Source organism: Gobio gobio, assembly GCF_949357685.1.
Source record: "Gobio gobio genome assembly, chromosome: 19".
In the NCBI taxonomy this organism is placed as follows: domain Eukaryota; kingdom Metazoa; phylum Chordata; class Actinopteri; order Cypriniformes; family Gobionidae; genus Gobio; species Gobio gobio.
Window position 1 is genome coordinate 48,183,332 of NC_137112.1, and position 27,500 is coordinate 48,210,831.

General features: G+C 37.4%; 1 protein-coding gene across 3 annotated transcripts in view; it reads left to right on the plus strand.

Annotated features, from left to right (window-relative positions):
• The window catches only part of trim62.1 (tripartite motif containing 62, tandem duplicate 1), a 120,028-nt gene that overhangs the window by 90,331 nt on the left and 2,197 nt on the right, over positions 1–27,500 (plus strand). For 2 of the 3 annotated variants that reach the window (XM_079844638.1, XM_079844639.1), the window contains exons 4-6: positions 11,129–11,385; positions 13,866–13,981; positions 27,236–27,500. The exon at positions 27,236–27,500 is cut by the window's right edge. In XM_079844638.1, coding sequence (XP_079700764.1) covers positions 11,129–11,385; positions 13,866–13,981; positions 27,236–27,500 — 638 coding nt within the window. Of the gene's footprint in view, positions 1–11,128; positions 11,386–12,272; positions 12,318–13,865; positions 13,982–27,235 lie in introns of all 3 variants that reach the window. The other variant, XM_079844637.1, reaches the window with a different exon arrangement.

Consider the following 27,500-nt stretch of genomic DNA (forward strand, 5'->3'; position numbering starts at 1 on the left):
CCAATTACAACATTTATTAGGCTTTAAAAAAAATACTTTTAATTTAAGTGAACTTAAAACAATCTTTACATAAACCCATTATAAAAAATCTACAATCAACTTCACACTGTTTAAACTGTGATTAAATGTTATAAAGAAAGTGATCTGTCAATCAAAACGCGAGTTCTGGACACTCCTGTTATAACACAGTCCCTTTTGTCTTTGGTTATAATCAATGAATCTCTTATTTACATCGTGATAATAATGTAACTTTAGCATGTAGCTCATGTCAGTGATACCTCCTAGTTAGTTTTTAACTGGTTGCCACCCGCTAGGGCTGAAGCGATTAGTCGACAATAAAAAATGCAAGATATGGGAAAGTTTCACAAATCTTCAAACCAAGGGCGTTTTCACACCTGCCTTGTTTGGTCCGGATTTTCTGACTTTTCAGTTTGGGCCGAATCAAAATGACAGATGTGAAACCTCCACCGTAACACGGTCCGGATCAAACAGACGAAATTTGGTCAAACGAAAAGAGGTCGTCTTGATCCGGATCAAACTGAACAAACTTCGGTTCGTTTCTAGTGTGAAAGCGTTTTCTGTGTGGTTCACACTTTCAGACCATTTACAGGAAGTTCCTGTTTATGTTTAAATATTATAATGTTATTTTTAAATTTAATCTCGGCTACGTTGATTATGAAAAGTGAAAAGATGCGCAATATGTCATAAGACAGAAGGTCAGAAATGATTTTGAACGAAATTTTTTATGATTTTGCTTAGAAAGCCTTTCTTTAAAGTGAATTTCGATTTGTATAAATTGTATCTTAAATTTAATCAACGTTTAATCAGATAATTGCCTGGATTTAATAAATAAGAAGCTAATAGTCTATAGCAGACAATAATGGCGGGAGCGATCACATGCTTTACACATGAACTGGAGCGAGTCTCAAATAAACCCAAACTCAGCAGATACTCGTCTCACAAACATGAGAAATATGTGTTTATAAAGCTTGAAATGTCCACTTTTAAACGTAACGAAAAGAAAATAGTCCAGCAATGTGCACTGTTCACTAGTGGCGGCGATATGCGTCCGTTCATTCACTCTTGTCAAAGACGCGTCAGACGCACGTCCGTTTACAAACCAATCAGTGTCCAGATGCCGATAGATGAAGACGAGTGGACTCAAGTGTGTCATGTTCAGTTCTTTAGTGCGCTCGCATGATGGCAATGTGACCAAACCAAAACTAACCCAATGTATAAAATGTGTAAAAACATGAACTTCGGTTCCGACCTTGGTGCGACTCTCAGGTGTGAAAACGCCCTAAGTCTGCGTCTCAATCAGCTGTAGTTCACTGATCAGGGATCAGCCCATTGACTCGTATCCTGATCAGTGAACTACAGCTGATTGAGACGTGCAAGGCCAAACTTTTCACAGGAGCACAACGTGAATGTTGGAGCACTTAAAGAGGAAACAACTAACTAACTAACTAGCGGTAAATCTCTTTATTAGAGAATGCAATAATAATTGTAACAATAATAATATAATTACAGTAATGTGATGATTTATTTAGCGTAGAATAAAGTTTGATCGAGCTTGGAGTCAGAACTGTTTCTATTATGATAACACTATTAGGTATTATAGTCTCATCACTCGCCTGTATTTTGTTCCATATGCATGAAGACTCACAAAAGGTGATGTTAGGAAGAATATCATTTTTCATATTGTTAATTAAAAGGTGAATGAGAATCTGTCAGCTCAATTGTCATGTAAGAGATTAATATTATGTCATTTTGTCTGCACTGTCATTTGCAGATTAATATTTGTGCCATTCTTTGTGTCCTGAAGTAAATGTCCTCTTTTTCTGTTTCAGTTTTAAGAAAAGCAGTGGGCCTGTTATTGTTTTACAAATGAAGCTGCCAAGAGATGTTCACATTAAAACATCTATTTTATTTATTTTTGTTGTCTGTAATGCAGCTAATTTTTGTTTATTATTATTTATTTTTTCAATTGAAAGCAAACAGAATATTTAAACAATGCTTAGAGAGCATTTGTGTGTGATTTGAGTTCTGAGAACTTGGCTCAAAGTTCATTAAAACAACTAGGGGTCGACCGATATGGATTTTTTAGTGCCGATGCCGATACCGATTTTTTTTCATCAGCCTTAGCCGATGAGCGATACGGGCTGCCGATTTTCTTGAGCCGATATTTGAAGCTTTTGCTCCGTCAATTTACATCATAAAAATGACACAATGATCATGATGATAGCAATTTAAAATGCACAATTTAAAAAAAGGAACATTTATTGAACTAAATAAAAACAATATTTAACAAATAGTAAAAACAAGTGAGGTAGAACAAGAAAAAAAAAAAGAGTTCAGTGGTGAAAATAAATTCTGAAAATAAATATTTAAGCATAAATAAAATAATTACAGTATCAACAAGCGAGCAGCATAATAAAGTGCACACTGACTGTACTATACTTCATTTTACAACTATTTACAACCTAGTCATTTAATGGTTACACTCTAAAAAATGCTGGGTTAAAAATAATAACCCAAGTTGGGTTGAATATGGACTAACCCAGCAATTGGGTTGTTTTGACCCAGCGGTTGGGTTAAATGTTTGCTTAAAACAACCCAATATGATGGGTTAGTCCATTTTCAACCCAACTTGGGTTATTTTTAACCCAGCATTTTTTAGAGTGTTGGTGCACTTCACTTAATCTCTTGTAGAAACACCAGCGGTAATTCAGGAGAAAATCTCCCAGTGCTCCAATTGAAACTTCAGTTTTTCGACCTTTTACCATTGTGTCAATTCTCAATTGATTTTGATTAATATGCGCGAGGGAGAGCGAGACAGTTTGAAGACGGTGAGAGCTGCCCTGTGGACGCCTGTCTGGAAATAATGCAGGGGAAAAATATCGGCCAACGCAGCAGCCTTGTATCGGCCGATACACGTAAAAAATATCGGCCCGATATATCGGTCTAACACTAAAAACAACCATTTCAAAAGCTGACTTTTATATATTATAGTTAGAATATGGATAACTCAAGGTTTTAACTAATTGAAAAAGTTGAATAATCGTTCAAAATGTACTGATTAGTCGCCGATGCCAATGACAATAATCGACGATTAATCGTTCGATTAATCGATTATTAAAATAATCGTTAGTTGCAGCCCTACACCCCGCTAGCATGCTCTAGATGTATCTCAGCGGCAGGCCGATGTTGAATCTGAATGGAAGACCCCAAGGAAAGATGTGTGTGATTAGCAGATGTCGTAGCGAGCAGGCCGAGTCACGCTAGGCTCATGGGACGTGTTTACTGGCTTTAAATAGAGCCGTCTGAGACAGAGCAGCCCATGGGGAGAATGCTTTCAAGAGACCAACACCACTTCAGCATCACTAAATCCCATCATCCATCAGGAGACTGACGCTAGAGCGAGACGGGATCTTAACAGGATTTCATCATCCCGTTGGCAAGGAAATCACATTTCCCTTTGGAAAAACAGAAGCGAAACAAGTCCTTTATTTTATTTGCTTAGTAGGAGTAATCTTGTAATCGTCGTTCTTATTATAGGCGAAGAAAGAAATGGAAATATCAGGGGAACGTCTTCTGTCCTGCATCGATTCGACCTTGAGGTTTTAGATCTTTGATCCGTCGACGGTGCTCTTTACGCTTTAATGGAGATGACCGGCTTCCTCCAACATCTCTTTGACTTTTTTCCCTTCTTCACGGTCAACGACAAGGTTTATTAACTCATTTTACAATTCTCTTTTACGTTCTGCATCGACCCCTCTGCTTTTATCCTGTCGCTCAGATGCCCGTCTGAATGTGTAATGGTGTCCTACAATAACCCTGGGGATGGAGGAGCAACCCTAAGGCCATTTCCAGTGACCATTAGGCCGTGTGTCCTCTATGCTGATGCATTCTTATGCTTCATACTTTCCATTTGCTTCATAGTCCATTACGTCTCACTGAGCCTCTGCAGAAATAATGATAATATAGCAAAGTAATGCATGTTTAATTATCAGATCATTTTAATAATATTGTCAATTTTATTTCTATATATCGGGACATTACATGCAGGTATGGTTATTGATACGACATGCTTTTTGCTGTGTTCTAACCAGATACGTCTCTTACAGCTCTTTTTATTTTAACCCTCTGGTGCTCTTCGTTTGCATTGCTCGTCTTCCCGCTCATAAGTGACCGGACACCTACAAATGAAACTTCCTCCACCCCAGTCAAACCAATGCAATTTATTTTTCTTTAATAATATTTTTTCTTTTTAATTTTGTATTTTGAGATGATTTGATGGTATTTTTTTATATTTATGCAATAATTATGGTCTATTTTTGCCATTGAAAATTATCACAAAAAAAAAAAATTTGTAATTTGTCTTTTGTTTTTTTAATTAATGCAGTATTTCAGGTTAAAATAGAGACTAGGCCTTCAAAATTAATATTTTTGAAGGCAGATTAGCCCCTCTTTTTGAATTATTTAAGAAATCATGCAATCATGTGTGTAACCACTAGAGGTCTCTATGGAGAATTCACTAGTTCTGTTTTGAACACATTTAATGATTTTTTTTACACATTTAAAGTTTTAGATATTTTTTTTGTTTGTTAGAAATATAGATTTTTTTCTGTGAATTTGTGTTTTCGAAGATTTCCCATTCATTTCCTATGTGTCATTTTTGACCGAAGAGCACAAGTGGGAGTATTAAAAAAAAAAAAATCCAAATATGGTTTGTAGGTTCAGTTTTTCATAGGTGTGTGTGTGTGTGTGTGTGTGTGTGTGTGTGTGTGTGTGTGTGTGTGTGTGTGTGTGTGTGTGTGTGTGTGTGTGTGTGTGTGTGTGTGTGTGTGTGTGTGTGTGTGTGTGTGTGTGTGTGTGTGTGTGTGTGTGTGTGTGTGTGTGTGTGTGTGTGTGTGTGTGTGTGTGTGTGTGTGTGTGTGTGTGTGTGTGTGTGTGTGTGTGTGTGTGTGTGTGTGTGTGTGTGTGTGTGTGTGTGTGTGTGTGTGTGCGTGCATAAGTGTGCGTGCGTGCGTGTATAAGTGTGCGTGCGTGTGTGTATAAGTGTGCGTGCGTGTGTGTATAAGTGTGCGTGCGTGTGTGTATAAGTGTGCGTGCGTGTGTGTATAAGTGTGCGTGCGTGTGTGTATAAGTGTGCGTGCGTGTGTGTATAAGTGTGCGTGTGTGTGTGTATAAGTGTGCGTGTGTGTGTATAAGTGTGCGTGTGTGTGTATAAGTGTGCGTGTGTGTGTGTGTGTGTGTGTGTGTGTGTGTGAGTGGATGTGTCAATATCACACTCTTGATGTTTTAGAGTGTCACTCCTTCACTGCTGTGTACTTTTTTCAGCATTGTGTTGCCGATTTGTAGATTGTACAAACAAATATTCTGAGAATTGTGTTTTTGCAGATTTCCATTCATTTCCTAATGTCGGTCATTTATGACCGAAGACCATGAACGCTATTTTTTTTTTTTTTTACCGACCAATTAGCATGCTCGAATCATGACCCCAATTGTTTTGTGTGTTTACATACCTAATGCTGGAAAAGTCACCAAGTTTCATATAATTAAGATGAAGCTGTGATTTTTAACATTTCAAAACAGAAACTTTTCCGGTCAGAAATGACCGAAGAGCACCAGAGGGTTAAAGCCCTATTCAGATGGTAATTGTTTCTCAAATGGACATCCGTTAAAATAACTGTGCATGCCACCTCAGTGATAAAACTCGAGTTCTCGATCCTGGAAACGCACTGCTCACGTGGTCAATAACATGATTTTTATGCTGTAAATTAAAATGTCATATGCTTGGTGTGAGAGCTGCACAATTAATCAAATTTGTAATCATGATTACAATTACAGAGGCCACAATTATGTAATCGTTCAATAAAATGTAATAGCAATTACAAAAAAAAAGTCCACTTCATCTTAAGTTTTTTCTCCATTGTTTTAATTTTTTATTTTTAGTATAACATTATAATACCATGCATTTTTTTTTACTTTTTTATTTATTTAGAGAAACCAAACTAATGTATATTTGACTTTTGAGGCTTTCTGCTATAGAAAATCAATCAGGAATAGTGTTTACAGCTTGTTTATTCTGATATATGACATGCAATCACTTCAGACAATGGCATAAAGCATTTCAAAAGTGTGATAATCGTATTTAATAATCACAATTACAATTTCATGGGAATAATCAACAATTATGATTTTTGTCATAATCATGCAGCCCTACTTGCTATAATAAGAATAAATGCATATTTAATTTAATAGGAAAGTATATCCTAATTTAATTATTTAAACCTGTTTTAAAATAGGAAGATATATAGACGCACATTATAGTTAAAATAGTTTTCTGTCTCAAAATAAAGGATGTCCTTTTATTCCACATAGAAATGAGCGGGAATAAGTGAATCCAGCCTCTTATTTACATGAGGTAATCATAAAGCTGCGGTTATTTTAACAGATATAATCGCATTTCAAATGTTAACGTGCTTTTCTTATTTTGTGATGAAATCTATTGCTCTTGTGTATATATTTGCCAGCATTTCCATAATAAAAGTCTAGATCTTTAAAATGCATCCAAATGACAGCGAAGTGCAACCGTACGGTGCTCCGCAGGGGTCAAAAAGGATATAAACATTGAATTTTGAAGTGATATATTCTTGAAAACTCAGAGATGTGGATTCAGACGGCAGTTAAATCACCACAAGACCTTGGTGTTTGTCTGTAATTCGGCCGGATGGTGGGAGAAAAACACTGACATTCTGGATTCGGACGGCAATAAAATCCCAGACAAGCCCCTGACAATGATGAAAATAACTTACGACCCCACGAGAAACAATTACCGTCCGAATAGGGCTTTAGACAGCTCTGTAGTTTCAGTTCCCACTCGAGTTTAAACATCAAATAGATGTTTGTCTGTGTTTTTGTCACTTCAAGCTGTATTTTATTTCTAGACACACAAATTAATGGATGCTTGAAAATTGTCATGTCATGCCTGGTTAGGACAGTGTTTTTTTTAACCATCTTCTCCCGCTGCCGCATTTCCACCGAAATGACCTGGAACAATTTGTCCCAGGAGCTTTTTTCCCCCAGACCTGTTCATTTAAAGGGTTAGTTCACCCAAAAATATAAATTCTGTCATTAATGACTGACCCTCATGTGGTTGGACACCCGTCAGACCTCCGTTCATCTTCAGACACAAATGAAGATATTTTAGTGTAAATCTGATGCTCTGAAAGGCCTCCATTGGCTCAACTTTACACTCTCAAGACCCTTAAAAGGCACTAAAGACTAAAGTTACAAAGTCCATCTCACTACAGCGGCTCTACAATAACTTTATGAAGACGAGAATAGTTTTTGTGCACAAAAAAAACCTAAATAACGACTTATATAGCGATGACCGATTTCAAAACACTGCATCATGAAGCTTCGAAGCGTTATGAATCAGTGAGTCGATTCATGATTCGGATCGCGTGTCAAACCGCCAAACTGCTGAAATCACGTGACTTTGGCAATCCAAACCGCTGATTCGACTCACTGATTCATAACGCTCCAAACCGCTGATTCGACTCACTGATTCATAACGCTCAGAACCGCTGAATCGACTCACTGATTCATAATGTTCTGAACCGCTGAATCGACTCACTGATTCATAACGCTTCAAACTGCTGAATCGACTCACTGATTCATAACGCTCCAAACCGCTGATTCGACTCACTGATTCATAACGCTCTGAACCGCTGAATCGACTCACTGATTCATAACGCTCTGAACCGCTGAATCGACTCACTGATTCATAACGCTCAGAACCGCTGAATCGATTCACTGATTCATAACGTTCTGAACCGCTGAATCGACTCACTGATTCATAACGCTTCAAACCGCTGAATCGACTCACTGTTTCATAACGCTTCAAAACGCTGAATCGACTCACTGATTCATAACGCTTCAAACCGCTGAATCGAGTCACTGATTCATAACGCTTCAAACCGCTGAATCGACTCACTGATTCATAACGCTCTGAACCGCTGAATCGACTCACTGATTCATAACGCTTCAAACCGCTGAATCGACTCACTGATTCATAACGCTCTGAACCGCTGAATCGACTCACTGATTCATAACGCTCTGAACCGCTGAATCGACTCACTGATTCATAACGCTCTGAACCGCTGAATCGACTCACTGATTCATAACGCTCTGTAGTTTCAGTTCCCACTCGAGTTTAAACATCAAATAGATTGTTTGTCTGTGTTTTTGTCACTTCAAGCTGTATTTTATTTCTAGACACACAAATTAATGGATGCTTGAAAATTGTCATGTCATGCCTGGTTAGGACAGAGTTTTTTTTAACCATCTTCTCCCGGTGTCGGCTGCCGCATTTCCACCGAAATTACCTGGAACAATTTGTCCCAGGAGCTTTTTTCCCCCAGACCTGTTGCTGTCTGCGTTTCCATCGCAGTTTAAAGTACCTTGAAGATTAGTTCAGCGACGCAGGACTGCGCTTGACTCTCCAGTTCCCGCAGGGTTTCGTCCTCCGCATATAAGCTTAATATAGCCTGAACCTCGTTGTCAGTCCATCGCTCATATTTTAATAATAATAATAATTCCCTATTTCCTGGGGAAAGTTGAGGAAACACGGCTAAAGACTACAGAGACCACCATTTTAAACTTCTCAGACTGCACATACCTTTATCTCTTTACATTACATTCTCAATTTTAGATTTGATGGTCAACTTGATGCAAGTTTACTTCATTTAGACACATTACTAAATAAATGATTGGTTATTTTAGCCTTTAATGTTTGCATGAAGTTGCTTAAAATAATATAATAACAACTGTTGACTCAGAATGTTCTCTACTGTAGGCAAATTAACTGTCCGCTTGTTCCAGTTATGTAAATAATTTTTTTGTAATCATGTGATTGAACAAAAAAACACATTTGTATTCTGCCATTTTAAAAGTTTGTGGTCAGTCAGATTTTTTGGAAGTATAGAAACGGATACTTTAATTCGCCACGACTGCATTTATTTGATCAAAAATATAAAACGTATAAATATATATTGATGAATGCCCATGCATGTTTTTATGAGGATTCTCTGATGAACAGAAAGTTCAAAAGGACAAAAAGAATATCTTTGGAACATTATTAATGTCTTGACTGTCAGTTTTGATTAATTTCATGCATCCTTGCTAAATAAAATGAATAATTTATTTTTGAACAGTAGTGTATATATATTCAGTAGTGCTGGGAAAAATTAACTAATTAATCGCATTGTTTTCTGTAATTAATCACAAGTTTTTAATATTTTGATATTGTAGTAATTTCAGTTACTCTCCAAATTAATGTAGAAACTATTTAAAGACAGCATATTTTAAATATGTGTTGTAATGGCATCTTTTTTTACATACAATAATGCAACAATAATAAAATAACGCATTGACATAAAAAAGGAAATTTACTTTTGATACTTAAGTACTTTTAAAAGCAAGTACTTCTGTACTTTTACTTAAGGACAAATAGTTTTTAACAGCTTTCACTTGTAACAGAGTAATATTTGACCAGTAGTACTTTTACTTTCACTCGAGTAATGGAGATTCAATTTCGATTCAACTCAATGAATATAGATTTAATTCAAATAGCCTACTATATTTATAAAAAAGAACAGTGAACAAGTTTACAAGTGGGTTATTAAAAAGAAATTAAGAGCCACAAACCTGTATATTAAACTCTTTTTATTTTAGGTACACTTGGGTAGGCCTACATTAAAACAGAACCCATCTCTATATTTCAAATGCATACAATTATGTAAAATACAAGACAATTTTGTTTTTATGGATATTTTGATACACTTATTCTAAAACATAAAAAGGATATTGGATGATTTTCAGCAATTTTCAGTAAAGGACAAGCATTTCTTGCGATTTAGCCGACCGTCATTCAGACTCTGTCCGTTTTTATGAAGGCTTTTTCCTCCAATGGCGTCTGAGCTTTGATTCGTGCCCCGGATGATGCATTATATTTGTCCCTATCTCTGTTATTTGCGTGCCTTCCTTAGATGCGACTGCCATTAGATTTTATCTTAACGACAAGCATATATGCGATACCGGGCAGGATCGACTGGAAACCCCCGGGGAAAAAAATAGATTCTTGGCCTTGAGAATCGATTTTGAATCGACCATATTTTAACCTCTTAACTGTCACCCCCCTTTTTGAGAATACACATGAAAATGCACTATCCAAACTTAAAGGGCTGTAATTCAAGAATGCTTAGGAATATATAGACCTAAGTTTGGTCTTGTTTTAAAGCAGACACTCGGCTGAAGTGAAAGCAATTCAAAATATGAAAGTATGAAAAAGTTATGGAAGTTTAAATTTACTGTAAATAAAAAATACTGTACTAAATATTTTTTATTTTATATAAAATATATATTTTACAAAAAATTTTTAATCTAAAATTACTATAAAATCAAAGCCATATGTGTAACCAAGTTGTGTTTCAAATTTGAAGTTGATATCACGAAAATTGAAGTTCCCATGAGATGTTGTTTAGGGCGCTGTACCACAAACAGCCACCGGGTGTCATTGAAATTCCATTGATTGTTTTTTTGATGCCCTTTCCTGTAATTTTCTGTCCAAATGTCACTTCCATCACAAAACGGTCCCCAAATATGAACCCTTGAGACTCAGACCTTTCCGACGATATGTGTCAAGATTAGAAAAGATTTTGATTATAAAGTCGTTAAAATAAATGTTGTAATATGAAACATGACGCCGCCCACTAGGGGGAGGAGCCTGCTAAAATAATTTAAAGTACCATTTCCATGGTAACGCAACGTCCAATTTCAAAACGGTTTTCACAGGATGAATTTTGAGTTCGTAAGCTTTCGAATGATACCTAATTTATGATAATTACTAAAATATATTATACGAAAAAAAGGCGATCAAAAAAGAGTGCCAGGCGTCCCGCTAGCGGGACGGTGACAGTTAAGAGGTTAAAAAACGATTAATCGAAAAATAATGCCCAGCCCTAATGCACAGTGGGTGGTCAAGGGCTGTTATTTGAGACCGTGTGTCCCATTTAACTGAACAAAGTCTTGCCTAACGAAAGTCTTCTCTACTTTATAGTCATCAGCGAAGAGCCTTCGCGCCACAATCGGCGATGCATTTGAGCGACTGCACCGCTTCCTGCGCGAGCGGCAGAAGAGCATGCTGGAGGAGCTGGAGGCGGATACAGCTCGCACGCTCTCCGACATCGAGCACAAGATCCAGCGCTACAGCCAGCAGCTCCGCGACGTCAAGGAAGGCATCCAGATCCTCCAGGACCGGCTCAGCGAGACCAGCCGGCACGAGTTCCTGGAAGGAATCGCCCTGACGTCAGACAGGTACTCAGGACGCGCTGCGACTCGGAGATGGAGACAGAGCGTAATTAGGCCACGCCCATAGAGACAGAGCGTATTTAGGCCACGCCCACACCGGGGGGGGGGGACAATCCAACGCTCTCCATTGACTTTGCATTGCGTGAGGCTGCCTCATTGTCATATCGGACTTATAACAAAAAACTGAACAATGTCTAAAAGCTGATATGTGACCAGGTGTACAGCAAACAAGCTAAAAAACACAGAAATAAGTTTTTATAAGCTGTCGACCCCAAAAAAAACGAGCGTTTAAGAAGATAAAAGTGGATACAGGCAATACGAAGTGAAGCTTCAGCAGAAGAATGGGGAAATTTTGGGATCCTGACACTCAGTGTGTCTCAGTATATCTATGTGTGCAGTAAACATTTTGTCACTGTTAAGTCAAATATCCAAATGTCCGTTTTATGTATTATATTTCCTGTCGCTGATTACGTTCCTCTCTAGTCGTCGTAGTTCTCAGTGTAATATGACCCGTCGCGCGCTGTCTCAATGGCCTGAATCCACTTTTTTGTCCTTAAACGCTCGTTTTTTGGGTCAATAGCTTATAAAAACGTCTGGGTTTTTGCTTCTGGGTTTTGTTTAGCTTGTTTGCTGTACACTTTATCACATATCAGCTTTTAGACATTGTTCAGTTTTTTGTTATAAGTCCGAAATGACAAGGAGGCGCTTCACGCAATGCAAAGTCAATGGAGACGGTTTGATTGTTTCCCCCCCGGTGGGCGTGGCCTTCAGATTATGACGCGTGTCGCTCTGTCTCTATGAGTGGATGAGCGTATGTTGAGGGTGTTTTACATGGTAGTTTGAGATTCTCTGGTCTAAAACGTTTTGTCTTTTTTCTTGTAACTGCTGGTCAGGGAGCAAGTGATTCGTGGAGGGTATTGCTGGTGGAAGCTACCAAGGCAAGTCAGGTTATTTGACTTATGTATGTGACCATTGCCCTTTGCTGTATGTCACAGAAGAGAGACTAGTCTAGGTAAAGGATAGTTAGGGGGTTGAGAGATAATCGAATATGTATGTAATAGGGATGCAACAATACAGTTAGTCCACGGTTCAATACATACCTCGGTTTTTAACCATGGTTTTCGGTTCGGTTCTGATGGCTTGTCACATCAGTTTTTTGCTATTCTATTCTTAGGCGACAGGAACAGCAAGAGGTTAAGGACAAAAATACTATTTTTTATTGCAATACTCTTTCTTTATTTTACTTAAAAGAATTAAAAAACCTTACTTAAACTTAAAACTTTACTTGTGTACACATTCCTAGTGTATTGTATAATATAAAATAAATATATATAAAGATTTACACTGGCAGCTCAGAGCTGTACAGCAGCATTTAAGTATGAAATTGAATGAATAAATGTACAAATAAAACACTACATAGACTTCACTATAAAATATACACTGATTCTTATTAAAGCTGCTGTATTAAAGTTCTCCAGTCAAGAGCAGTGAGGGATTTTCTCTTTGTCTTTTGTTGTTGTATTAACATTAAAGGGATAGTTCACTCAAAAATGAAAATTCTGTCATCGAGAAATGAATACAGGTTTGGAACAGCATTAGAGTGAGTAAATAATGACATCATTTTAGAGGTGAACTGTCCCTTTAAGGACAGCGTGTTCACTATAGGCTGCGCCGCTGTCAATTTAAGACCTGCGCGCATCTAATACACACACACACACACCGATTTTACTTTCACTTTAGACATAACTGACTGTGTTTATGTTAACCTTGTGTGTATTTGACAGTATTAGCGCAGTAAGACGACTACTTAGTCCAGTAATCACGTGTTTGACAGGCGTTTAGTGCACACGCTCGGAAAAGCGTTAAAACCACACACGCGAATGAGCCGGAAAGGCTTTAAAACGCATGCAAATGATGAACTTTGGTGATTGTGAATAACTCTAGTGTCCCGTGAGTATAACTCCACCACTAGTGTGTGATGTGAATGTATGTCGCGTTGTTTAGTATTGGGATGGAGGCAAATTATAGAATTTGTAGAAAAATTATTAATTCAATGCAAAACCGAAAAAAACGCAATTCACAGGCGCGTATTGAACCGTGAATGCCGTACCGAACGCCTCAATATTATATTGAGAATTGTGGCATCCCTAGTATGTAAGTTCAAGCCATTCTGAGAGAACTAAATGGGTGTGTAGCAGTTGTTGCTCATGGAGTTAGCCATATGGGAAAGGAATAGCATGATTAATGTTGGGGTTGAACTAATGAAAGTGATCTGCAGTGTTGCCCAGATTGACCTCATTCCCAACGGCAAATTTGAGCTGTTTGACTTTGCAGGGCCGGCACAGCTATGTAGAAAACACGGTACGATTTGAAAATGAGTGTTTGGAAACAGGATCTAGCCATTGAGGAAGAATCGGTCGCTTGGGGTTTGGTGGGTTGCCAGTGTTGAATTTGAGTAATGCAGTTGTTGTCCTGTGTCTCCACAGAATAAAGGGAAAGATCCATGAAACGAACCTCACCTACGAAGACTTTCCCACATCCAAATACATGGGGCCCTTACAATATACAATCTGGAAGTCTCTTTTTCTGGATATATCACCAGGTAATACTCCTTAACTAAAGTTTTAAATAGTGGTATTGTCCATACTATGTGTCATTATTGACTGCAAATGCTTTGTCACTGTTCTGAATGATTATACCTGGAATTTAAGCACATGAGCATTCAATAATCTGCACAGAAAAACTAGATAAGTGGTCAGGAATAAACCTGGCTCTTTGACAAAAATCATGTGGCTCACCGGTGTCTGACCCTTTACCAACAAATGATCAATAACAAAAATTGACACATCAACAGAGATTCACTCTCTGCAGAAAGGCAGCCAATTACAATTCCCTTGTTGTACAGCCTACCGAAGTTAAGGATAGTAATATTCAAGTTGTTCAGTGCAAGCGGCTCCTCCCGCAGTTTCTCCAGAAGCCGATACGGAAGTGAGTTAAGCTGCAGTTCATGGACTGGCCACTAGAGACAGACTCCAGAAGGAGCAGAATCTCATTGAGCTCATGTTAAAATGGCCAACTTTACAGCAGAAAAACACATGTTTAAAGGGTTAGTTCACCCAAAAATGAAAATTCTGTCATTAATGACTTCCCCTCATGTCGTTGGACACCCGTCAGACCTCCGTTCATCTTCGGAACAGAAATGAAGATATTTTAGTGTAAATCTGATGCTCTGAAAGGCCTCCATTGGCACAATGGCACCGTTCACTCTCAAGACCCTTAAAAGACACTAAAGACATCGTTACAAAGTCCATCTCACTACAGTGGTTCTACAATAACTTTATGAATCGGCGACAATATTTTTTGTGCGCAAAAAAACCCTAAATAACGACTTACATAGTGATGACCGATTTCAAAACACGGCCTCATGAAGCTTCGAAGCGTTATGAATCAGTGAGTCGAATCATGATTCGGATCGAGTGTCAAACTGCCAAACTGCTGAAATTTGGCGATTCAAACTGCTGAATCGACTCACTGATTCATAACGCTTCGAAGCTTCATGATGCCGTGTTTTGAAATCGTCATCGCTATATAAGTCGTTATTTAGGGTTTTTTTGCGCACAAAAACTATTATCGCCGATTCATAAAGTTATTGTAGAGCCGCTGTAGTGAGATGGACTTTGTAACTTTAGTCTTTAGTGTCTTTTAAGGGTCTTGAGAGTGAACGGTGCCATTGAGCCAATGGAGGCCTTTCAGAGCATCAGATTTACACTAAAATATCTTCATTTGTGTCTGAAGATGAACGGAGGTCTGACGGGTGTCCAACCACATGAGGCTCAGTCATTAATGACAGAATTTTCATGTTTGGGTGAACTAACCCTTTAATGCCCAACTTTTATAACTCATTCGTTTACATTATATAAAGCCTTAAAGTCCTGCATAATTAAGGGCGTGGCCACTTTGAGTGACAGGTGGATTGCCGTTTGTCTGCTGTCTGTTAGTCATCACGTCACCTCAGCTCCGCCCACGTCCCGCCTCTTTCCCATTTTCTGTTATCCAGGAAGCTATATAAACTTTAATATATCCTTTTATTGGAACTGGTGCTTTGCTGTGCAAAGAGACATTTCCAAACATTTCACCCGCTGGTATTGGCTACTTTTGCTTTTGCCGCAGAGACTGTCCTATAAATGTCGCTATGATAATCCACGCAGATTTCAGTTGACTATACTGTTTAAAGTTATTAATAACGAAACATGTATGAATGAAAAGAACTGGATGTGCTTTATATTGAAGATAAATATTAAAAGCGCGATATGTCGCAAAAGAGAACTGAATTCTACTGACACGATCATTCAAATATACTACTATGTTGCTACTGATAGAAAGTTTAATGCAAAATTACTGAAGTGACACTTTCAGTGTTTCCCACAGATTAGAAACCAATTTGTGGTGGCGGATGGGGGGGTTTTTGGGGTTTGGTGATTAGCACAAATATCGATTTTGATCTTGATTCAGTATCAATACATTGTATATAGCCTACTGTACATATATGGAAAAACAAGTTTGCCTTTTTAGCACTATTTTAAACTTTTCTTGGGTTAAATTATATTCGCATTCATTATTATTCACTCTTGTGTGCTTATATAAGTATCATTAAAAAATATTAGGATGTAAGTTATTAACTTTTTTAAATTTCACATTTAAAAAATCTAGTGTCTGATCATGTCTAAATATGTATTCAAATGCAAAAACTAAAAATAAGTTAGCAGTTATAATCTGCAATACTTTTTTGAGCAACCAGACTAGATACATGTATATTTATTAAAGAGCTTATAGTGGGTAAACCATGGCATTACAAATTAAAATTATTATTTTGCCACATAATGACTCTAATTTGCCTCTTTGCATTGGAATTCTCTATTTTAACCTTTATTACACTAATTGTAATATAAATAAGAAAAATATTAGAAGAAAAATATTTTAAGTCATTAATGGACCATCATTTTTTTGCACAAATAGTAGGCCTATTTAGTACCAAAAGATCAACTCAAAATATTCAATAAATATTATTATTAGCATGTTGCAACTCTGTTTTTCAATGCCTCTGGCTTTAACTGCAACATTAGCGCCAAAACGCTATTTATTGTTTGAATTTCGTATTAAAACTTTTAAAATTGTAATAGCTTAGACTTTGTTTCATATCAAAAGCAGGTCTGGCCATTTGAGAGTGTGAGTGACAGAGAGAGAGAGCAGGGAAAGCAAATGCAGCTGAACGAATACGTGTGTTTTAAAAAGCGTAAAAATAAATAAAATAAAGAATAACGACGCGCAATATGTGGCGGCCGGTGTTGATTCTGTGGCGCACCGCCACAAATTAGTCTATGTGTGGGAAACACTGCCTTTAACCAAAAATAAAAAAATGTCTCTGGTCAAAAAAGGTTCCCGACCCCTGTGCTACATTATAAAAAAAAAGGCTCGTAATCATAGGGGAACCTTTTTTAGTGCTATATAGCACCAATTTTGGTGCTTCAGCGGTTCTTCAGAGGTGCTATATAGCACCTTAGTCAAAGAACCGTTGAAGAACCGCTGAAGAACCACTGAAGCACCAAAATTGGTGCTATATAGCACTAAAAAAGGTTCCCCTATGATTACGAGCCAAGAACCATTTTTGGTGCAATATAGAACCTTTTTTTTTTTTAGAGTGTAGATCAAGGTTTCCCAAACAGGGTTTATGAGATTCTCTTGTGAATCCTGTTTGGTAAACCTTGATCTAGAATGTTTGTTTGTGTTGAGCAAATTCTTCCCAGCATCTTGAGCTGAATGCTAACATCAACAAGTGCTTATATTCCAGGCATAAGCATTCAGAACAGAGAAAAATCCATATTTTGTGGCATTTGCCTAAGGCCTGCGTCGCCATTACTGTTACACGTACTGGAGGTTCAGCCAAGCGCACACAGGACTGCAGCGTTGCCCTTTCTGTGGACTTCACACACTCATTTCAATCTTATTTGCTGTCATGTTGGAGCTCATTTTACATCACTAATTGTAGACTATGTGAGTCAAGATTATGGTCGCTTGATTTCATACAAGAAACTTTTACATTTACACTGGGCAATTAGTTTCTGTCTTGTATGAACTTGGCCTGACTAATTTAAACACACCCAGCACTGTTTGTGCTACAGACATGAAGGATGCATAATGCAGCTTATCAAGGAGAGGTATATTATTACTTTTCTTTTGAGATCAGACCTGTGTTATATTAGTATTATTTATATACTATAGTTTTTTATTATAGCTTTCATTGGATTTAATAATTTTACTGTTTGTAATTTATAGTAGTTTTTCTTTTCTTTTTTAAATATTACTATTTTCTTTTTTATTGTTTAAATATGACTGTTTTTTAAATTAATTAATAGATGTTTTATTTTAATTCTATATTACTTTTTTCATACATTTTTATTCATTTAGTTTTTTTATTTATAGTTAGTAATATTTTTTATATTATTTAAATAATATTTTTAATAAAGAATTTTAAATTTAATTTTACATTATTTATTTCATTTTATTATTTTATTTACAGTTAGTAATTTTAGTGATTCAACTATTTGCCAAGGCAGCTTTAATTCGATTTTTTTTTAGTTTGTCATTTTCGAGTGGTTTTTCTTTTTTTAAATATTACTATTTTTTACATTAATTTGTTTTATTTTTTATTTTATATTAATTTTTATTTCGTTTGTATTAGTTTTTATTTCCAGTTAGTAATATTTTTAAGTTTTTAATAATTTTATTACATTTTTTTATTCGCTTACTTTTATTTCCAATTAGTAATTTTAGTGATTTAAAAAAAAAAAATTTAATATTTATATATATATATATATATTTTTTCCGTTTTATTTCTTAACTTAAAAAAAAATAAGTTTTGGGTTTTATTTTTTTTTAGCTTGATGGCACATAGACTGGTCAAAAAAATCTCATCGACTTGAAGAGCCCAAATCTAGAGACCAGAAAATCATTGAAACATTTGACCAGGAATTAAAGTAACCACATAATAACAACCTAAAAACACCTTAGCAACCGAATAGCAACATCCTAGCAATGAGGCAGCGAGCTACAAGCAAGAAACTGCATCCAATTATCAGCCCGTTGTTATCTGTGCATCTATAGTACATTAATATAGTAATCATGTCCAATGATCTAATACTTATCATTGTGCATTTGTTAGTGCATCCAATTAGAGATGATCTAATCAACATAAACACAACCTGCATGTTTACAGCCCAGCGAATGAGATAATGTGCTGATTGAGCTCTGTACGACTGGCCCATTTTAATATCTGCTGAAGACGCGCGTCCTCCATCTGTATTCCCCTTCAGTACACACCTGAGGCAGAGCATTATTTATAATAACACAGCAGGGAATATCTCGCTCTCTCAATCAACTGTCCAACGTCTTCTACACCGACAGAAATAAGCAATGGCCGACGCTCAGCCTGTCACATGAAACAAATCCAGCTCAAATCCTTCCTTCCACACTGCTGCACTCGCCGCCTTTTATTCTGTACTGGCGTAGCGTTTTTAAAATGTATTTCCAATATCCTTATTAGAGCTCGACCGATATGGGTTTTTGGGGGCCGATACCAATTTGTCTGGCTATCAGCAGACCAAGCTCAAACTTTTAAGATTTAACATTAGTCTGCGGAGTCTGCTCTATATTTTCTACTTCACAAGAGGCGTGATCAACGAGCATAGTTCAAATGACTCTGTACGCAATTGGATAGTCCTTCAACCAATCAGACACAAGAGGCGTGATCAACGAGCATAATTCAAATGACTCCGTACGCAATTGGATAGTCCTTCAACCAATCAGACACAAGAGGCGTGATCAACGAGCATAGTTCAAATGACTCCGTACGCGATTGGATAGTCCTTCAACCAATCAGACCACAAGATGCGTGATCAACGAGCATAGTTCAAATGACTCCGTACGCAATTGGATAGTCCTTCAACCAATCAGACACAAGAGGCGTGATCAACGAGCATAGTTCAAATGACTCCGTACGCGATTGGATAGTCCTTCAACCAATCAGACCACAAGATGCGTGATCAACGAGCATAGTTCAAATGACTCTGTACGCAATTGGATAGTCCTTCAACCAATCAGACACAAGAGGCGTGATCAACGAGCATAATTCAAATGACTCTGTACACAATTGGAAAGTCCTTCAACCAATCAGACACAAGAGGCGTGATCAACGAGCATAGTTCAAATGACTCTGTACGCAATTGGAAAGTCCTTCAACCAATCAGACACAAGAGGCGTGATCAACGAGCATAGTTCAAATGACTCTGTACGCAATTGGATAGTCCTTCAACCAATCAGAACACAAGAGGCGTGATCAACGGGCATAATTCAAATGACTCTGTACGCGATTGGATAGTCCTTCAACCAATCAGACACAAGCGGCGTGATCAACGAGCATAGTTCAAATGACTCTGTACGCGATTGGATAGTCCTTCAACCAATCAGACACAAGAGGCGTGATCAACGAGCATAGTTCAAATGACTCTGTACGCGATTGGATAGTCCTTCAACCAATCAGAACACAAGAGGCGTGATCAACGAGCATAGTTCAAATGACTCTGTACGTAATTGGATAGTCCTTCAACCAATCAGACCAACGATCCATTGTTTCTCTTTCCATCATTGTGTTAAACCTGCCAATAGTGCGCCAGGTGGATAAGCCGGTTTGTGATTGGGCCCCACACATTTTTAACAGAAGCAGGATAGAAATATGTACAGGTTTCCAAACTGAGCTGCAGGGCGAAATCAAATCGCTGGCAGATCGGGCTGGGTTTACTGATTAGGGAGTAAAAAAAGTCTGATATCGATATATCAATATATTGTTTGTGTATATTATAGTACAGTACCAGTCAAATGTTTGGACACACACATTCAACAGGGTTTTTCCTGGGTCAAAAAGGGTCTTCGGTGGTGGCTGACAGACATGGTCATCCACACACACACACACACACACACACACACGCACAGTAAAGAGTACCCTACCCACGTGATCTGCAAGCACAATACTGACAATAAATTAAAAAGAAATTAAAAGAAATGGTTTGTAATGTTTGCTTATCTTATTTTAATACCTTGATGTTTGTTTTTGTTCCTCATTTTTTACACTATTTACAGATAATTGTTTTTGTATAAAATCATATCAATATTAAAAAGTAGTAATTTATTTTCTGCCATATACAATTTCATAAAATGATCAGCTAGCTAATAACATCTTTGTTCTGGGTTCACCTCACTCCAGTCTAAACTAAGTGATTTATAGGCTATTTATTTTACTACACATTTTGAACATAAATAAGCTAAAAGACTGTGGATAATTAAAGCTAATTCTTACTATCCACTCTTGATAAATTGTGTAAGCACACTTGTGTTCTCATTTCAGGTGTTCTGAGTAAATTTAAACTGATTTGTGAGTTCAGTGTTGGACTGATCAGCTGTTCTAACCAGTCGTTAAAATGATTCGGTTCAAAGGAGTCATTAGGTGGCGAATCATTAGCAGACCCGTTGTGTGTGAATCCCGTCTGTTAGAACATCGCGAAAGATTTGTCAACACACAGAAAACACTTCATAACTGGACAGGATTTGTTTCCCGTTTATTGAAAGTATGGTTTGTGTCAGCTGGTCAGAGAAGAGGCAACATTTTTTGAGCGCAATTCACACCCAGCGGTAATTAAAGGAAAAAAATGTCAGAATGCGCTACCTGCAACATGGATTCGGTCTTCCGACCTTTTGATTTTGATTAACGTAATATGTGAAATATTAGAAAGCTACGACGGTGCTTCTCTCTGTCACTTAATTAACATGCACCGTATCACATGCACAGCAGTCATCTATTCTATATCACTCATAAATCACAATAATTGATCAAATACGGCTTTGGCGGGACAAATTTGTTTTGGCGGCTGCCAAATTTTTTTTCAATGAAACCCTGAAAGTGTTGATACATAATAGTTAGAGTAAAGCAGAGGGTCTGTTCTTTCTTTTGATATATTACATGTACAGATATTCATACAACAAGATATTGTGTGGGGCATGAAACTTGTGAAAATGACCAAAAACGTTGGTGGTGACTGGCAAATTTCATCTTTACATTCTTTACATCGACTATGTTTATTAGGGATGCAACAATACAGTAAGTCCACGGTTCAATACACACCTCGGTTTTTAACCTTTGATCTCGGTTGGGTTCTGATGGCTTGTCACATCAGTTTTTTGCTATTCTATTCTTAGGCGACAGGAACAGCAAGAGGTTAAGGAGAATAAAGAATATTTTTTATTGCAATACTCTATAAAATATACATTGATTCTTATTAAAGTTCTTCACTCAAGAGCAGTGAGTGATTTTCTCTTTGTCTTTTGTTGTTGTATTAACATTAAAGGGATAGTTCACTCAAAAATGAAAATTCTGTCATTGATTACTCGCGCTCAAGTTGTTTTACACCTGAATAAAGTTCTTTCTTCTGTTGGACATAAAATATATTTTGAAGGATGTTGGAAACCAAACAGTTGCTGGTCCCCATTGTAGGAAATAATAATATGGAATTCTGGTATTCAACTGTCTGTGTTCAACAGGAGAAATTAATACAGGTTTGGAACAACATTGGAGTGAGTAAATAATGACATAACTTTAGAGGTTCCCTTTAAGGACAGCGTGTTCACTATAGGCTGCGCTGCTGTCAATTAAAGACCTGCACGCATCTAATATACAGACACACACCGATTTTACTTTCACTTTAGACATAACCCACTGTGTTTATGTAACCTTGTGTGTATTTGACAGTATTAGCGCAGTAAGACGACTACTTAGTCCAGTAATCACGTGTTTGACAGCCGTTTAGTGCGCGCGCTCGGAAAAGCGCATGTGCATAAGCACGCGAATGAAATGTTTAACCGGAAAGGCTTTAAAACGCTTGCAAATAATGAACTTTGGTGATTGTGAATATCTATAGTGTCTCGTGAGTATAACTCCACCACTAGTGTGTGATGTGAATGTATGTTGTGTTGTTCAGTATTGGGATGGAGGCAAATGATAGAATGTGTAGAAAAATAATTAATTAAATGCAAAACCGCGTATTTTTACAAAAAACGCAATTCACAAGCGCGTGTTGAACCGTGAATGCCATACCGAACGGTTCAATATTATATTGAGAATTGTGGCATCCCTAATGTTAAGACTTTTGTGTGAATATTCACGCACTGTGAGACACATCATATCGGTGGCATATATGCCGATGCCAATACATCTGCGATAGGCTCCCCGATAAATTGGTCGGTCTCTAATCCTTATTTATTTTTCCTCCGAACTTGAACAGCAATATTTTGTGCCACTTTCCGAATCCAAAGCCTGTTACTGGTGCTTGTTTTGTTTGCGTGACTCAGAGAGAGAGAGAGACAGAGACAGAGAGAGAGAGAGACAGAGAGAGAGAGAGAGACACAGAGAGACAGAGAGAGAGAGAGAGAGAGACAGAGAGAGAGAGAGACAGAGAGAGAGAGAGAGACAGAGAGAGAGAGAGACACAGAGAGACAGAGAGAGAGAGAGACAGAGAGAGAGAGAGAGAGACAGAGAGACAGAGAGAGAGAGAGAGAGAGAGAGAGACACAGAGAGAGAGAGAGAGAGAGAGAGAGAGAGAGAGAGAGAGAGAGAGAGAGAGAGGCAGAGACGGATCGAAAGCAAGGCGACTGAGGTTAAATTATTTATAGGTTACCTGAAGCGCAAACTGCCAATGTCAAAGAGTGGAAATGTCGACATTCTATCCTCTGGCTCTGCCGTTTGTGGCCAAGGTTTTAAATAGCCAAGATGAAAATATTTAGCAAATTTCACTCTTCCTCTCTGGCAGACATGCCTATCTATGGAGCGCAGGAAAACACGCCAGCAGAAGTTTCCAGCCTCATTTCATGTGAACCCTAGAATGTGTGCAATGCAAAAGAATGCACAACACTTCTGATAAGTGATTGCTTCAGATAAGCATTCTTTACCCAAACTTGGTTTTCTCCACATATTTCCTCATTATGTTTTATTATCTTGATGTATCGTTCATCATAGCTCGGCTCTCCAGAATTATATCTTGGCGGTCCTGCATATCGTAATGTGTTGCAACTGCTTGGCTCGGGTTTCTTTTTCAGGTCCAAGCTAGTTTGGACTCTTTTCACCAAGTGGCGTGTGTCCATTGTTTTCGTCTGTATGCAGGAAGCTTGTTCTTTTTCCAGGGTTTGCTCTTCTCTCAGTCCATTCCATTGGCACACTTGCCTGCCATTGAACCCACAGCAAGCTGGCACCATAATGGGCACTACTGAAGGCATGGCTTTTGCCAGGCAGCGGTTGATGGATGGGGGTTTGTTTATCCTTCTACAACAAAGTGCTCAATGTCTGGAAGAAGCGCTAAAACAGTGGCCAGTGCTGCAAAACTCCGCACACATATTTGCGAGCGTACGCTTGAAATGACCTGACCAAAACGAATTAAAGGGAGTGTGTTTGTGTTTCAGAGGAGTATTATTCCACCAGCTCAGGTAGTGATTGTGTCAGCGCTTTTTTATTGACAAGAATGACCTCCCAGTCCACCCATTTCCAGCTGCTCATTTAGCCTTTTTGAACCTCTCCGATAAGTATGGAAGAGGGAGAAAGCGATGAAGAGGTTGAACAGGATTGCACATCTTTCTACACTCCTAGGAAAGGCTTCTTTAGGAAAACGATACAATACATAAAAGACAAAGAACTCAGTGATTTGATATGTTAAGGAACAAGTGATGTCCTGATGATTTTGCCGAACTTAAGGCATGATTGTGGAGTGCATGCTTTCCGTTTGTATTAAAGGGATAGTTCACCCAAAAAGGGAAATTCGGTCATCATTTACTCACCCTCACGTTGTTCCAAACCCGTATGAGTTTCTGTGTTCTGCTGATTACAAAAGAAGATATTTTGAAGAATGTTTTAAATAAAGCAGATCAGCCATTGACTACCATAGTATTTTTCCCTACTATGATAGTCAATAGTTGCTCTCTCTGCTTGGTTACAAACATTCTTCAAAATATCTGCTTTTGTGTCATTTTTGGGTGAACTATCCCTTTAAAGGCATATAAAATGATTATATTGACATCTAATATAAAAAGTCTCTGTGTGTGTGTGTGTGTGTGTGTGTGTGTGTGTGTGTGTGTGTGTGTGTGTGTGTGTGTGTGTGTGTGTGTGTGTGTGTGTGTGTGTGTGTGTGTGTGTGTGTGTGTGTGTGTGTGTGTGTGTGTGTGTGTGTGTGTGTGTGTGTGTGTGTGTGTGTGTGTGTGTGTGTGTGTGTGTGTGTGTGTGTGTGTGTGTGTGTGTGTGTGTGTTTTGCGTTTATTTGTAATTATTTTTATTAATTTCTTTTTACTCATTTATATTTCTTTTTATTCATTTTTAGTTTTTCTTATTTTTTATATTAATTCATTATTTATTTATGTTTAAATGTATGTATTTTTATTTACTTATACCTTTTTCTATTTATTTTCATATTGATCTAAATGTATTTATTTTTACGTTTATTTTTATTTTCAGTTATATTTAATTTTATTAATTTGTTGTGAACTATCCCTTTAAAGGCATATCAAATGATTATATTGACATCTAATATAAAAAGTCTGTGTGTGTGTGTTTTGCATTTATTTTTAATTATTTGTATTTCTTTTTATTCCTTTCTTTGTACTAATTTAGATTTATTTGTATTCATTTTTAGTTTTTCTTAGTTTTCTTAGGTTTTCTTCAGCTACTTATTCCTATTTTTTATGTATTTATCTTTTATATTTTATAATCATTAATTTATTTATATATATATATATATATATATATATATATATATATATATATATATATATATATATATATATATATATATATATATATATATATATATATGTATGTGTATAATAATCTTTATTTTATATAGCACCTTTAAAAAGAGAATCTCAAAGCGCTTTACAAGCATAGACAGATAAAAAGCACAAGATACATATAACACACGAGATTTGCAGAGTTTAGTGCAGAAGTGGAGAAGGGCCGGTCACCCATAGAGCGTAGACGGGTAGAAGGAACAACTAAAAGGCCCGCGGATCAGAGGAGCGGGGATTATGTCTAGGCGTGTAAACAGTTAAAATTTCGGATAAGTATTGAGGCGCCAAGCCGTGAAGGGCCTTGTAAATCAGCATAAGAATTTTAAAATCAATCTGAAACCTGACAGGAAGCCAGTGCAGTGACTCTAAAACTGGAGTGATGTGTTCGCTAGTCCTGGTGCGTGTGAGAATTTTTGCGGCCGAATTTTGCACTGACTGTAATTTATTTAAGGTAGTTTTAGAGACCCCAGCCAGAAGAGCATTGCAATAATCAATGCGAGAAAATACGAAAGTATTAATCAATTTTTCCGCAACAGAAGCAGATAGCATGGGGCGTAGTTTTGCATTGTTTCTGAGGTGAAAAAATGAATTTTTGACTGTATTTTGGACATGAGGGTCAAATGATACATTTTTGTCAAATATCACCCCCAAGTTTTTTTTATTTAGTTTGAAACTCCAGAGCGGAGCCGTCGATTTTTAGAGCAAAATCGCTGGATTTATTGATTTGCTGGCGTGAACCGATAAGCATTACCTCGGTTTTATCACCATTTAGACACATATATATATATATATTAGGGTTGGGCAAATTAACGCGTTAACGCGGGCGATTAATTTTTTTCAGCTTAACGCATTAAAAATATTTAACGCAAATAACGCAGCGTCCGTTTTTATATCCATTTTTGCTTAGCGTTACATGATCATCACGCTCTTATTCATGTAAATGCTTCCAAGCGACAAGACACAAGAGAACGCGCTGTATACCAATGTCCTGTGTGTGTGTGTGTGTGTGTGTGTGTGTGTGTGTGTGTGTGTGTGTGTGTGTCTCAGTGTCCTGTCTGTGTGGATGCGTCTCATGTCAGCTAATCAAGGGACACTCTTGAGACACACACACACACACTCGACGCATAGATAGACTCGCGTCAGTTTCCTGTTCACATCGAGTTCTCTTTTGCTCTTGAACAAACAATAACAATAACACAGAGGATTTTGAGTATTCTCATATTTAGAGTCTTAAATTAGTTAAATAACGTCTTAAATTAACTTGAAGAGTTGTGAGGAAATGAGATCAGCGTCATGTTCATCAGCGGCTGATCTTAAAGTGACAGGAGCACTGATGATGTCTGTCATTAATGTTCATCACAGAACAACGGAAACAGAGAAAACTGTAGCTTTAATGATGATTAATCTATATTTCATGTATTATTTATGCAGTTAAGAAAGCTGTTTGATAACTATTACATTTCTTTATATGTCTAACAGGGAAGGCCATGAGTAAATATAACATTTATTATAATGGGTTTATGTAAAGATTGTTTTAAGTTCACTTAAATTAAAAGTAGTTTTTTTTTTTAAAGCCTTAAAAATGTTGAAATTGGCAGCTTTCAGTTATACTGTAATGTGACGTCATTAATGTTTCATAGACACTTTAGTATCAGTGATACTGGCCTTCATTCATAAAAATATGACAATACAACACATATTTAAAATATGCTGTCTTTAAATTGTTTATACATTAATTTGGAGAGTAACTGAAATTATTACAATATCAAAATATTAAAAACTTGCGATTAATTACAGAAAAAAATTTGATTAATTAGTTAATTTTTTTTAATTGATGCCCAGCACTAATATATATATATATATAACAGGTCTTAACAAGCCCAATGGATGGCGTGATGTTAATTTCCTCTCCTTATGTTCCCAGTGCCTGCTGCTTTAACCATGGACCCCATCACGGCTCACCAGCGGCTCATATTATCGGACGACTGCACCATCGTGGCGTATGGGAATCTGCACCCTCAGCCCCTTCAGGATTCGCCGCGCCGCTTCGATGTGGAGGTGTCCGTACTGGGAGCCGAGGGCTTCTCTGGGGGCGTCCACTACTGGGAAGTGATGGTGTCCGAGAAAACCCAGTGGATGATCGGCGTGGCCAATGAGACGGTGAACCGCAAGGGCAGCATTCAGATCCA